The sequence below is a fragment of the Pogoniulus pusillus genome, chromosome 31, assembly GCF_015220805.1.
Source record: "Pogoniulus pusillus isolate bPogPus1 chromosome 31, bPogPus1.pri, whole genome shotgun sequence".
Lineage (NCBI taxonomy): Eukaryota > Metazoa > Chordata > Aves > Piciformes > Lybiidae > Pogoniulus > Pogoniulus pusillus.
Window position 1 is genome coordinate 6,083,877 of NC_087294.1, and position 15,390 is coordinate 6,099,266.

General features: G+C 42.6%; 1 protein-coding gene across 5 annotated transcripts in view; it reads right to left on the reverse strand.

The window, feature by feature from the left end:
* ADGRG6 (adhesion G protein-coupled receptor G6) overlaps nucleotides 1–15,390 on the reverse strand; it is a 132,423-nt gene that overhangs the window by 11,904 nt on the left and 105,129 nt on the right. For all 5 annotated transcript variants that reach the window (XM_064169105.1, XM_064169103.1, XM_064169104.1 and 2 more), the window contains 5 exons: nucleotides 14,252–14,358; nucleotides 9,353–9,480; nucleotides 7,880–8,148; nucleotides 5,453–5,567; nucleotides 4,157–4,440 (listed from right to left, as the gene is read on the reverse strand). In XM_064169105.1, coding sequence (XP_064025175.1) covers nucleotides 4,157–4,440; nucleotides 5,453–5,567; nucleotides 7,880–8,148; nucleotides 9,353–9,480; nucleotides 14,252–14,358 — 903 coding nt within the window. The remainder of the gene's footprint in view (nucleotides 1–4,156; nucleotides 4,441–5,452; nucleotides 5,568–7,879; nucleotides 8,149–9,352; nucleotides 9,481–14,251; nucleotides 14,359–15,390) is intronic.

Here is a 15,390-nt window from a genome sequence, read left to right on the forward strand (position 1 = left end):
TTAAGCTCATGTTAATAATGATGAAAGACTTGCCATACTGAAGTACCTTTTGCTTCCTGCTAAGAGAATAATAGAATCACAGGGCTGAAAAGGGACCTTTAAAGGTCATCTAGTCAAACTGCCCTGCAGGTAACAGGAACATCCCCAACTAGATCAAGTTGCTCAGAGCCACATCAAGCTGGACTTTGGACATCTCTGGGGATGGGGCCTCCACCCTGGGCAACCTGTTCCAGTGTTCCACCACCCTCACAGTAAATAACTTCTTCCTAATGTCCAATTTAAATCTAGCCTGCTCTAATTTAAAACCATTGCCCCTTGTCCTAGCGTTACATGCCTGTACAGTCTCTCCCCAGCTTTCCTGCAGGCCCACTTCAGGTACTAGAAGGCTGCTATTAGGTCTCTTCTCTTCTCCAGGCTGAATAGTCCTGAGTCTCTCAGCCTGTCCTCATAGGACAGGTGTTTCAGTCCTCTAATCATTCCGGTGTCCCTCCCTTGGACCCACTCCAGCAGGTCCATGTCCTTCTTGTGTTGAGGGCCCCAGAGTTGGAAGCAATACTCCAGGTGAGGTCTCACCAGAGCAGCGCAGAGTGGCAGAACCACATCTCCACATCTGCTGGCTACGATTCTTTTGATGCAGCCCAGGACGTGACTGGCCTTCTGGGCTGCAAGAGCACATTGTTGGCTGATGTGCAGCTTTTCATTCACCAACAGACCTTTTTTACTGGGCTGCTCTGTACCACATTGTCCCCCACACCTGTGTTGATAACGAGAACTGTCCTGGCCCAGGTGCAAGACCTTGCACTTAACCTTGTTGAACCTCATGATACAACTCTTACAATTTGCTCTATTTCATCCCCTTACAGCTACATGTGCACTCCATCAGTCTGATGTAAATTTAATCATCTTTCCCTTTCGTTAGTTTTGCCTGGCTCTTTTAAACACAGCATCAAGCATTTTCAGATGTGGAATTGCTATCATCCTGTGCCTTATATGACATGCTTGAGGGTATGTTGTGTCATCACTGCTACCACAGCCTGAAAAATCTCATCACTCTTCTGTTTGTACTTACTCCCCAGGTTTTTCGGTTTCATCTTCTGACTTAACTGCCTTCCAAATACTGATTTTCCACTGAACAGTGCTATTGTCCCACAGAGACTTAAGCAGTGGTGGTCAACCTTGCATGCACTTAATTGATTGCGTTGGAAATTCTGGTTACAGAGAACTCGTTTAATTTGATCCTTGGCGTGTTTTGCAGAGTTTCAATCTCTTTTTTTCTTCATGTTTTTCCCTTCCCATAGTTCTAATCTCTCCAGGCCCTTCTAAATTTTCAACACAGGCACACTGGAGCAAACAGTTCATTACGCTGCTAGGGGAGTATGGGAATCTGTCCTTTGGAAAAGAAGTCTGTAGTAAAGAACATCACAGCTGAACATTTTTTGCCATGTTGCCTACATTTTAGGTTGAAACTGAACCAACCCAAACCCCACAACGTTATCCTCTTTCCGTGAAAGCTCAATAAATCTTTCGGTGCAGTAAATACATCTGAACTGTAACAGATAAAATCTGAACAGGGTAATGGTAAGTACTTTTCCCACAAAAGCAAGGTATTTTGCTGAGCCTGAGAAAAAAATATGTTTGGTCTCAATATTTGTGTGGGATATAACACATGTTCCTCCAATGACATTCTTGAGTTTGGGGGTTTTCTGTATGATTTTTTTTAGGCAGATTTATTTTTTTATACCAATATGTGTGTGGTACAACACATGCCCTTTCAATCACCTTCTTAGTTTTGGGGTTTTTTTGGTTATGTTTGTTGTGGTAGGCCTGATAGGACCAAAATAGGCTTATATGTGTCTTGCCTTGCCTAGGCATGCCTTTGTGTTCCACCAGAGAGGCAAGTGTGGGAAATGGACAAAAAAGAACCTGGAGCCACTGAGTCTGGCCTGCCCAGGGTCCTGTGGTGTAAGGTGCATGCACTTAGCCTGTGCCTGCCTAGTGCAAGGCCTGTGCCTTTCCCAGATTAGGGAAAACTGAGCCTGTGACTTTGCCTAATATGGTAAGGTTTGGCTAACTGCCAACCAGATTGGCCATTCTGTGTCCAAAGGGCAATTAATCTCGGCCCACATTGATAAAAGGAGATACACAGGTAAACAATGTGCTTTTGCTTCCCTGCTTTGCTGCCCTGCTCCCTCTGCTGCACCCAGCCCTGTTGCAATTGCCTACTGTCTTATTTGCCCAGTAAACTCCACTGCTGTGAGTTACCAGGAGCAGACCCTGGATGTCTGCATGCCATCAGCCTGTGTGGCCAGCATGACATTGTGCTGAGACTGCACCACATCTGCCTTCTGCACCTGAAGGTCCTGATTAGAATTCCTGGACATATATTCCTGGATCATCCAGAAGAAGCCAGGAGACAAGGTCAGAGATTGTCTGCGTCCTGTCCCCAGAAGCGGGGAATATTCAAGCCTCAACGTCCAACAAGACAGAGTCCCCTGAGAGCATTTGGGCACTGCCTGGACTGTGGCTAAGCCCCACGAGTGGGTAATCATTATTTGTGAGTAAATGCTTCAATGCCTCTTTGTAATTCTCTGCTGCCTTCTGCCATAGAGCAGAAAGAGCTTTAGCCCATCTATCGGGCAAGCAGCACATTGACCGCAAGCAGCGTTTGACCATGGGAATCTTCTCTTCCAGTTCAATTAAATGTTTATATATTTTGCTGGTTATTGCTAGGTCTAGATATTATCCATGATTGTGTAAGAACTGAAATATTATTTAATGGTTGGGGGTGGTGAGAGTTCTGAATAGCAAAATTAATAAACAATATTAATTTTGGAAACTATCATCTTGCATCAACTGATTTCCCCTCCCCAACAATGTCTCTTTGTTTTTCTTTATTATTGGATAGAGTAAGTGGAGGTGAACATTCTTATGTCATTTGGTACAGATGCAAGTCCTAGCTCTGAGAGGAAATTATTTTAAATGTCAGCTATATAATTCTGCAATTTGTGACCATTCTGTTACATTTTTCAGAAGGACAAACTGTGTTGAAAAAAATCAAATATTCAACATTTCAATAAAGGAAACAAAAATAAGGTGACTATAACAATGGCTTGAGTTTCCTTGAAGAACCAAAGAGTAATTCATACCTCTGTGTTGATTCTCCACACTGAAATAGGGCTGAAGATTGTTTTGTAAGCTTCTATGCCTTACAGTGTGCATTTCAGCCCAGAAGCCAAATCACATCCTGGGTTGCATCAAAAGAATCGTAGCCAGCAGATGCAGAGGGATGATTCTGTCACTTTGCCCTGGTGAGACCTCACCTGAAGTACTGTGTCTGGCTCTGGGGCCAACACAGGAGAGACCTGCTGGAGCAGGTCCAGAGGAGGGTCACAAAGATGATCAGAGGGCTGAAGCACCTCTCCTATGAAGAGAGGCTGAATGAATTGGGGCTGTTCACACTGGAGAAAAGGCTCCAGGGAGACCTTCCAGAACCTGAAGGGCACCTTCTATATGTGTAGAAGGGCTTGTAGTGATAGGATGAGGGGCAATGGTTATAGACTGGAGCAGGGCAGATTTATGTTGGACATAAGGAAGAAGTTCTTTATAATGAGAGGCAAAATACTGGAACAGGCTCCATCCCTGGAGACATTCAAGCTCAGACTTGATGTGGCCCTGCACTGCCTGACCTAGTTGGAGGTGTCCCTGCCTGCTCCAGGGGAAGTTAGACAAGATGACCTTAGAGGGTTTCTTCCAACCTAATGCAACCTGTGATCTGTAATAAAATAGTGACGAGCTTTACAGATTCCCTACAAGAATAAACTAAGGGAAGTGGCTTCCTATATTTGCCATGATCAGTGAGAGGAAATCTTGAAGGTCATACAGCATCTGTCTCAACAGAGATTATTGCAAGCCATTAGGTAGGAGTAACATTATTATAATACAGTGTATTTTATGGGAAAGATTGTGAAACAATTCATTAAACTCAGATATTCAGACCATATGTAGTTGGTAGCATTATGCCACATAAAAGGAAACTAATGATGGGTTAGTATCAAGGGAAAAACAACAGAGCTTGGATCTGAGCTCCCAGGATGAATTGCTGGACATAACAGGTTCTATAAGAGCAACATCTTCACAGACTAGAACTCCATCTTACCTTGCAGTGAATTGAAAATTGCAAAGAGATACAAGAATGGAAGAGTTAAGGGACCCCAGGCAAAAAAGGCAAAGCCCCATGTCATGCCTAGGAGGAAGGTCAGGCTGACCACACTACGGAGGTTCCTCAGAATCTCTTCCTTCAGGCTCCGATTAGTTCTTTTCCCATTCCTCCCACATATCTGCACCATCACCACAACAAACATGGCAACATTCATCAGGAACATGACTCCAAAGTAGCCAGCACAAGTCACATAAAAGACAACTTCATTCTTGATCCAGCAGCTGTGAAAAACCATGAAAATGTGATCAGTTTTAGATAATGCAAGCTATCTGCTGATTATTTGTATGGCTACCAGGAAAATCAGCCCATATCTGATAGAACTGATGCAGAGCTATACTTTAAAATGAAACCTTTATCCACTGTTTGTAAAGAGGATGAAACCCAGTGGCATCTTAAGTGGCTATGATCCATAGTATCAGATTTTAGTTTTAACTAAAAAGGAAGCCTGACCTCAGGCAGAAGGTGTGGAAACTGCAATCATAGAAAGTTTCGGCTCCACATGTGTAGCTTCACCACTTCTATGTGTGAAGCTTTAGTTACAGAATGGGCAAACTTGGACCTCCTGTCAAAACCTCAACTTTCTAACAGGTGATCTAAAGGAGAATTGATGTGTCTCTGAGGAAGAAGGAGGATGGGTAGTCCTTCCTGGGGGCGATTTGACCATCCGCCATGTACGAGACCTCATTTATCCCTCGAGCAGCACAACTGCTGGAGTGCTTAGCATGATACTACAATAAAACCACAGAATGACACTTTTCCTTATCATGTTGAAGTTTCCCTAAAGAAGGAATGGAAAATGAGGTAATAGGCATATAAATACGTTGGCATTTGTAGATTAATATCTGGACATCCAGAGAAAAACATAGAAAGCTATTGACAAAAGTCTTATTTACAAAGGAGACTGTTTTTCTACTACCACTTCCTTTGCTGTTACCTTGAAGACAGAGCTTTCATTTGAGATAAACCAAACCAGGTGGATTTTTTGTTTTATTTTCATTACAAATCCGACCATTCTTCTCTTTGACAGAGGAATGGTTGTACCTGGCACTGGGTAAAGCAGATTTCCCTCCAATTTTTCTTGTAGCCTTCTTCACAGTTCAGATTCAAGTAGTTTAGAATTTGCCTACCTTGCTTGTTCAATGCACCTCTGACTTTTCCAAAGAAATCTGACCAATACTATTTGTTTTTCAGATTGCAAATGTCAAATTACAAGAGATTTAAAGAAATACTCACAAGTCATCTCCTCCTTGCCCGTTAGCACCTCTGCCATATAACTCCTTGCCATATATACTACTTGCATTTGTATTAGCACTGGCTAAAACAATTGCTACCACCAGAGCTGGCAAACCTGTAACAAAAGAAAACTTGCAGCTTGCTGTCATATCTCAAAAACCTTCAAAATCACCACACAAAGATGAATTATTGATGTCTCTACCCTTTTTATTTTAGAACAGAGGTAGTTCTATTAGAAAATTTCTCTCAGGTGAAAATATTTTGTCAAGAAGTACAAATGTATAAACCTTTCAAAGCACTTAATGTATATTAATGAACAAGTCTCATAATGTTCTGTAAGGCAGAAAATTTATTTTAGCACATGATAAGGAGACTAAATTAATCTCCTTCATTTACCTAAAGTTAAATCTGTAATTCCATTTAGGCTTTCACAGAATCACAGAATTAACCAGGTTGGAAAAGACCTTTGAGATCATCTCAAGACCAACCTATCACCCAATACCATCTAATCAACTAGACCATGGCACTAAGTGCCTCATTGAGTCTTCTTCTTAAACACTTCCAGGGATGGTGACTCCATCACCTCCCTGGGCAGGAGCTGGGGCTGTTTAGCCTAGAGAAAAGGAGGCTCAGGGGGGACCTCATTGCTGTCTACAACTACCTGAAGGGACATTGTAGCCAGGTGGGGGGTGGCCTCTTCTCCCAGGCAACCAGCAACAGAACAAGGGGACACAGTCTCAAGTTGTGCCGGGGAAAGTCTAGGCTGGATGTTAGGAAGAAGTTGTTGGCAGAGAGAGTGATTGGCATTGGAATGGGCTGACCAGGGAGGTGGTGGGTCATTGTCCCTGGAGGTGTTGAAGAAAAGCCTGGATGAGGCCCTTAGTGCCATGGTCTAGTTGAGTGGCTAGGGCTGGGTGCTAGGTTGGACTGGATGATCTTGGAGGTCTCTTCCAACCTGCTTGATTTTATGATTCTGTGATTCTTTCTAAGAAGAGCTTTTTCCTAACATCCAGCCTAAATTTCCCCTGGTGCAGCTTGAGACTCTGCCCCCTTGCTCTGTCACTGGTTGCCTGGGAGAAGAGACTGACTCCCCAACCTGGCTACAACCTCCTTTCAGATAGTTGTAGAGAGCTGTAAGGTCTCCCCTGAGCCTCCTCTTCTCCAGGCTACACAAACCCAGCACTCACAACACAGTGAGAAGATGAACAACCTATTACACAAATCAGATCTAATGGAGGGATGGCACTGGGATTTTTCTGAGAGGCATTTTTTTCCCAGAGATGCTAATGTACTTGATGAGGGTGGGAAATATGAATTTGAATCTATAATTTCTCCACTGCTCTCAACAGTAAATGTCTTTTTCTACAGAATTATAGATAATTTATTAAATGTGTCCCCTCAAAATGGAGTTTTAATAAAATGAAGGGAATATTGTAGGACCACAGACAGCTATGAGGGAGAGAAGCCTGTGCAGAACTCTGTTCAGCTCTCACACACAAAAAATGTACATTTCCTGGCATGCCTTATTTACATGTCTTATCCTTGCTTTGATGAAACAGATTCAAAGGGGAAGAGGTTAATTTGCTTTTCTGACTGCTCAGTCCTTGTCCTCTGCTAAGGCTGCCAAAAAGGATGCTAGTTGCCAATGGAAAGACATCAATTATCAGCTGAACTGAGGTCAGTGCTCTAGCCACGAGGTTAATGGTTTTGTATTGTGTTGTATTATTTCAAACACAATATGTGCATTCAGGCAGAAGGCATGGATTCTTGATAGAGAAAACAAAGCCTTGCTGCCTGAGCCTTGCACTTATTTTTCAGTATTATATTTTCCATTTCAGTCCTGCTGTGTATGCTGCTTAGGGCAGGCAGGATCTCTCTGTGGTTTACTCAGTTTCCTGAAGCTCAGGAAATTTTAGTTGTTTCTGAGTCCTGCCACAGGCTCTGTGTTTATCAGCAAGAAACTTTTAAGCTGGACTGAAAGTTTCTGCAGCACCTGCAAAAGTTTCTGAACTGATTGTGTGCCATGGTTCTCCATCTCTGACATGACACTAACACTTTCTCCCTCCCATTCTGGCCTCTCTAGGAAGTTAAGAGCAGGTCTCTCCACAGCTCCTTGGGCTGTGAGCTGCTTGGGGCACCGAGTGCCAGCTGCAGTGTATTTGCAAAGAACTACATTGGGGAGCTTGGTAACAGAGAGGGCTGGCTGCACATCAGCACTGCCAGGGCTGGGGGGAAGGAACTGCTTTGCAGTTGTGATAACTTTAATGTTGCAGCACTTCAAAAATCATCCTAAGTAAATATTCATAGATTCCCACAACTGTCAGGGCTGGAAGGGACCTCGAGGCTCCAACGCCCCTGCCATGGGCAAGGACACCTCGCACTAGATGAGGCTGCTGAGAACCCCATCCAGATCTCTACTGAACTCACCCCAGCCAATGATGCAAAACTTGAGTATGTATCGCCGGATGTACGTGTTGAACACCTTCACTAGAGCAATGTACATGTGAACAGCCTCCAGTCCCATCCACGTAAAGGTGGCCAGGAGAAAGAAGTGCAAAAGTGCAGCTACAGCTATGCAGAGCCCATCTATGTTAAATGATGCAATCCAACCATCAAGCAAGAAGATGAGGTTAAGGAAGAACAGGGCTGAGCTCAAATTCATCAGGATCTTGGACGGATAATCTCTTCGCAGCTTCCTAATGAGAGAAATGAAGGTGCACATGACTAACCAGGCCACTTAAGAGCAGCTGGGTTTATCAGTTTACACAGTAAACAAAAGCACAGGGATCTCCTCCTAGCTGTGAGCTTTCGGGCCACAAAGCATAGTGTGATACTGCTGTATGTGGTGGGCTCTTAATGAGCTAATTAACCGCCACAACATTCTAGCAGCGGATTTATTACTCCAAAAGTTCCAAATTAAATACAATGTGATGTCTTTGGCACTTTAAAAAGTAACTGAAGAAAAGGAAAACTTTCAAAATACAGCTGACCAGATCATCTCTGATGATTTTATATGCAAATTTTTGCCCAACTTTTGCAGTACACTGTCCAAGTGATTGCTGTCTTCTGTCCAGTGGGGATTTTTGTTAGCTTCCTTTGCTTTTTGTTTCAGGGAGACCAAATCAATTCTCTTTTTTAACTGATGCATATTAAAATGCACGACCTGAGGGCAATGCAACAAATTCTGCTACCTTGGACCAGAACAATACACCATAGGTAATAATATAAGAATGCAATTACTGGAGATATTTAGAACTTAAAAATCCCTTTCCCCTCACCCCCTAGCAAACTATCCTTCTTTAGCAGCTACACTGTGATGTTCTGTTAGAGACAGAATGGTTCCTTTGTTTGCTATGACTTCATTTTCTCTTTTCACTGTTCACAGGGCTGTATCACTTCAAAACTTTAGCCTTCCTAGGAGTCACTCACATTTCAGTAGGACTGCTGTTGAAATTGTTGTAACAGTTCACAGCTTCACTTTATTTCTCTTCTTACTACCTTCTGAAAGGCTGTAAAATCTAATTAATCTAGTCTGAAACTTCTGAAGACTTTTTATGCTCCACAACCAGGCTAGTTTTGTTTTTACAAAAAGCCTGGTTGTGGATTTTAAAATAATATGTATCTGTTCAGAATCCAGAGGATACTGAATTCCCAAAAGAGAAAATTTTGAGACACACCAGCCTTATTCCCAGGCCTCAGCAGCAAAACACATTCATTTGAAACAGGAGGAAAGAGCCTGAACTTAAGTTCCCTTGAAAAACATTCTGACCATGATTTTGCATATTTATTTTCTTAAACATAGATTTCCCTTCCTAGACAAATAAACCACCCCAATCTTATAACTAATTTATTTTATTCATCACACACAGGTACTTTCTTCTCCACAGAACTAATACTTACTCAAATGCAATATACGTCAGAAGAGTTGCAGCTGAAAATATAGCTGATACCCCACAGCCTATGTAAGTGATAAAAGTGAGGACCTTGGTATTCTGTGTGTCAATTTCTGTAACAGCTCTCTGAAGGTCCTAAGTGAGAGGAGGAAGAGCCATCAGTTAGAGCAAACACCTTTTCCATGAACACAACATTCATTCTTGGCAGTCAAGTAAAATTCAAAAGCACTTTCACACATCCACAGAATGGCATCCTAGCCTGTATCAGGAGCAGTGTGGCCAGTAGGACAAGGGAGGTTATTCTGCCCCTGTACTCAGCACTGGTCAGGCCACACACTGAGTGCTGTGTCCAGTTCTGGGCTCCTCAATTCAAGAGAGATGTTGAGATGCTGGAAGGTGTCCAGAGAAGGGCAACAAAGCTGGTGAGGGGCCTGGAACACAAACCCTATGAGGAGAGACTGAGGAAGCTGGGGGTGTGCAACCTGCAGAAGAGGAGGCTCAGGGCTGACCTTATTGCTGTCTACAACTACTTGAAGGGAGGCTGTAGCCAGGTGGGGGTTGGTCTCTTATCCCAGGCAACCAGCAACAGAATGAGAGGCAGTCTCAAGTCGTGCTGAAGGAGCTACAAACTTGATATTAGGAGGAAGTTCTTCACAGAGAGAGTGATTGGCATTGGAACGGGGTGCCCAGGGAGGTGGTGGAGTCACCATCCTTGAAGGTGTTCAAGAAAAGCCTGGATGAGGCACTTAGTGCCATGGTCTAGTTGACTGGCTAGGGCTGGGTGCTAGGTTGGAGTGGATGATCTTGGAGGTCTCTTCCAACCTGGTTGATTCTGTGATTCTATGATCTAGTCCAAACCCCTGCCAAAGCAGGATCGTCTAGGGCAGGCTGCACAGGAATGTGTCCAGGTGGGTTTTGAAAGTCTCAAAAGGAGACTCCACAGCCTTTCTGGGCAGCCTGTTCCAGTGCTCTATCACCCTCACTGCAAAGAAGTGTCTCCTCATGTTGAGGTGGAACTGTGTTCTAGTTTGTATCCATTTTATCTTGTCCTATCAGTGGACACCACCAAAAAGAGACTATCACCTTCATCTTGATAAGCACCCCTCAGATATTTGTAGGTGTTGATAAGATCCCCTCTCAGTCTTCTCATCTCATCTCAAGACTAAATGCCCCCAGTTCTCTCAGTCTTTCTTCATAGGAGAGATGCATGAGTGCTGTGATCACCATCATAGCTCTTTGTTGGACTCTCCAGCAGATGCCTGTCTCTTTTGAGAGAGCAATACCACTAAAACCCTAATGTTACAGTTCATATTTACTGAGTAACTTAGTCTATAGTTGCTCCATCTCTCATTTCCTTCCCGTTCCTACTCAAAACTCAGTACCGTAAGAATTCTTACTGCTGGGATCAGCAGATAGACAGAGTCTGATACTAAATCTCATATTTCAGTGTAAGGAATTCTAATGTCTTTCTCTGGAAAAAGCTTTTCAAACTTTTTAGTTTCACTGCTCTCTTTAAGAAGATGCTACTAAATGTTCCTAAGAGTCAACGCCACTACTCATCCATGGGTGAAACCAAGGGCAAGATACTGCCTCTTTTTTTCAAATCATCTGTTTTGACATGCAAACTCCAGCTAAAAATAAAACTGGTCAGAAAAATAGTGACATAGACAACATCTTAAAAAAAAATCATTTGGAAATGAAGCAGGAACCTTCTGAGGATTTTTTTCCAGTTTTCTGTCCAACTGTAATTGCCACATCGACCTGCCTGAGAATAAATGCCAGTGCCATTTCCTTCTTTAAGGAGAACAAAAAATGAGAATGTTTGGGTCTATGGCACTGTGGAGCAAATGCAAGCAAATACTGAAACATAATGGTGCCATTCTACAGTGTCACTGTTGTCTGTAGCAAACCCACCCAGCAAAAAGCAATGAATGAAATGCTACAAAACTTGCCACTCTTGGTAGGAAAAAGGAGCAGTATTTTTCTCACACTCTTGCCTCAACTTTATGTGACAGTTTATATATGTATGAGGAGGCTCCTATTTGAAAATCATAAACAGCTATAGTCAGAAAATATTATTAAAATGAGAAAGCAATTAGAAGGGTCAAAACTGTTGGAACATAGCTCTGATTCAAAGAACCTTTGCCTTATTTCCTACTGCCACAAAAGCGTTCAGGGAAGAGAAGGGACTCATTGAATATATCCTGAAGAAAGCCCTTTTTTTTTCCTCCCTTTGAGGATGAAAAGTGAAACAAGACCACAATTTAGCTTGCAAAAATACAAAAAAAAAAATCTTGTGGCTTTTTCATATCTACATCTGAGCATGACATGAAGAGAGGAGCTCTATTAAGGAGGGTCTGAAAGGCCAAAGCTGAAAAAGTGTGCACGGCTCCTTTGTGCCGTTCAGTCCTCTGTGTCACTGCAACAAGTCGAATCAAACCCAAGCATATACACTAGGAGCACTGCTGTGGTCAGGAGCATACATCTTTTCAGCAGGTGTGTTTCAGAGCCTGAAGTATCACAGTATCACCAAGGTTGGAAGAGACCTCATAGATCATCAAGTCCAACCCTTTACCACAGAGCTCAAGGTATGTTAATTTCAGATGGGAAGAAATACTTGATCCCACTTCTGCTAAAAAGTCACTAAGTGTAAAGGAAAGACAGCAGTATTCCCTCTTTTTCATGTTGGGATTGTTTTTCCCTCAAAAACACTTCACATGCAAGTTACTGGAGGCACCTGGATGCATCTCCCTAACAGGCTGCTCTCTGCTTATCTCAGATGCTCAGTAGGGAGACTTTACCTAAGGCTCTGAAAGAGCAGAGTTGCACATTTCATACCAGCCCTTAATGGGGAGACTTTCTCCACGGGGCAGTCTGTACTATGTGGCACCCCCAATCCTGATTAAAGTAATTTATGAAAGAACAGCAAATACAGGCTTACACATTTCACCAAACAAGTTATTGCTTTATGCTTTTTTATCATTAGATCAATATAAAATCTTGTCAGATTTGGAAACCTAAATTTGCAAGGGACCATTCAGCTTCTTAAATCTCAGGATGAAAGGGATTTATTGTGCTCCCCTGACTTTTCATTTCCATCAGCAGTTCTATTTACTGTAGGATATTTTTCTTTCTGTGACTGTTTTCCCTAGCAATACAAGTTTTTCTTTTTTTTGTTTGTTTTGAAACCAGCATCTCAACTTTTGCTTCTGTCTTTTATTCTGAAAACAACTTGCCACTTTCCAGATCTTGAAATTTCAAAACTCTGTGGACTTGTTTCCTCTTTGTCCCTTTTATGTTACACCTTCTCATCTCAGCTGCAGGTCATTTTTACCAGACTACATTGTTAAGGGAAATGACAGGGATGCCCTGCACCTTAGGCTCATTAAAATCATGTCTTTATGTTTTTCTAGTGGAAATATTGGAATTAGGCCTTGGTTTTGCAGCCCCTGACTTTCTTCTTCACCCAGCCATATCCTAGCTTTCACAGAATCAATGGTTTGGGTTAGAAGAGACCTTAAAGATCATCTATTTCCAAACCACCAGCCATGGACAGCAATACCTTTCACTAGACCAGGTTGCTCAAAGTCTCATACATCCTGCCCTTGAGCACACAATCATAGAATGTTAGGGGTTGGAAGTGACCACCAGAAATCATCTAGTCCAACCCCTGTGTCAAAGCAGGATCATCTTGAACAGGCTGTACAGGAATGCATCCAGAGGGGAGACTCTGCAACCTCTCTGGGCAGCCTGTTTCAGTGCTCTACACCCTCACAACAAAGACAGTTCTCTTCATGTTTAGGTCCTATCACTGGGCATCACGAAAAAGAGACTGGCACCTTCATCTTGACATCCACCCCTCAGATATCTATGGATGCTGGTAAGATCCTTTCTCAGCCTTCTCGAAACAGCCCCACTTCTCTCAATCTTTCTTCACAGGGGAGATGTGCAAGTCATCCAGTCATGCTTGTATCTCTCCTTTGGCCTCTTTCCAGCACTTTCTTGAACTGAGAAACCCAAAACTGGATACTGTATTCCAGGTGTGATCTCACCAGGGCAGAGTAAAGGGGGTAACCACAACTCCTTTGGGCAGCCTGTTTTGGTGTCTCACCATCCTCACAATAATGAACTTCTTCGTTACATCCAATCTAAATCTACCCTTGTTCAGTTTAAAACCCCCATCCCTTGTCCAATCTTCTGGTAGAGTCTCTCCCAGTCTTTCCTGTAGCCTTCCTGTAATACTGGAAAGCCACTATGAGGTCTCTCTGGAGACTTCCTTATCCAAGTCAAACAACCTCAACTCATCCTGTCTTCATATGGGAGGTGCTCCAGCTCCCTGATCATCTTTATGTCCCTCCTCTGGATCCACTCAAGCAGGTCCAAGTCTTCCTTAAACTGGAGGCCTCAGAACTGAACACAGCACTCCAGGTGGGGTCTCATGAGAGCAGAGGTGGAGAATCCCTTCTCTCAATATTCTGGCCACACTTCTTTTGATGCAACTTCCTTGAAGTTGGATGTTACAATATGCTTTTGGTATTTTGGTATCATTCAGAAGTCTCAATTCCAGGTCACAAGGGATACAGTATTTTCAAAGTCTGGAATACTCATATGAGCAGATTTTAGGTTTTATTTTACAATATCTAGCCACTTGTAAAAACCATAGTAATAGTAACACACTTTCATTATTAACTTTATTCACTACATCCTTCTGGAATACTTGTCACTAGCTGTTGTGTTGTGGAAATACAACTTGGTGACAATAAGGGGGAAAATGATGCATTATTATTAAAACTTACGTGCAAAAGGAATAACCCAAGTAATGAAAATGAGAGTTGTCTTCACCCAAGACAAAAATTGCACTGCAGCTTCTTGCAAAGATAACTTAGTGAACAGGGATTTTGCCTACCATTAGGACCCCGAAGTGAGTGAGGTGGTTGCATAAGCAAACTGTCTCATTTTCATTAGACTCAGTGCCTACTTGGCAGCCCTCAGGGTTCCAGCCACCATTGCCACCTGTGGAAATGAAAGAGGAGAAACTGTTCTTTCCAACAAACTCATGTCACCCTCTCTTTTAATAGATTCTTTACTTTATCTTGTGCAAATGCTGAAGTGCTTTCTCAAGCTGAATGAGTAAACACTACAGACAATCATGAGAGAAGCAAGTGTTTCATTTCCCAGTTTCTGCAAGGAATCACACCCACGTGAGTGCCCCAGTAATGGACTACTGAGCAGAAGCAATAGATGGAGATCTATAGATAGCAGGGGGTTTTCTGGTCAATGAGAGATAAGTAAGAACTACTTTCTGGGTCATGCATTAAGACACACCTTAGTTTTACCCAACAATAAGATAGTTTTAGAACTCCCTTTTACCACACTGATGGGATATCTGCACCTGCCACCCTCCTACTCATATATCCAGGCACATAAAAGCATTTGTGGCCCAGGAGTGGTCCTGCCCTTCCTCTGCAGTATGCAGTGCAGAAAGATTCACTGCAGCCTTAACAAAAACCATAAAGTAAACTATCCCCTACTCATCCCACCTAAAAAAGGCCATTCTGAAAAATAACTGGAAATATTTCATTTTTTAAAAATCAGATGTTAAAAAGCAAAATTGCTATTTCTGATTACTTTTCATTTTGCCCTGCTAAAATAGAAACTCACTTTGTGAAATAGTTCACATGCTCTGAACTCTTAAATCCGTGCACAACTCCAGACAACATTCCTCACATTATCTGACTGGCCCTGTAACGCTACCTCAAATTCAAGACAGGACCTCTCAAACGACTCTAAAGATGTTCCAAAACTACTTAAAACTCCCAACTCAAGCAGCCACTGAGAATAGTTTCCACTCTTTGTGTTTCTCATTAAAGTGTTTCTTTCAGTCTTTTTTCCCCCTCATTTTCATGCTTCTGCATTCTCCTCAATTATTTTGTCTGAATTTTCTGCTTTCAATTACAACTTTGGGTGGTAAATTTTATTCCTTGCAAGACTAAACCCCTCCATCCAAAATCCTACTGCTAAGGACAGTTGCTTCTCCACTATCTG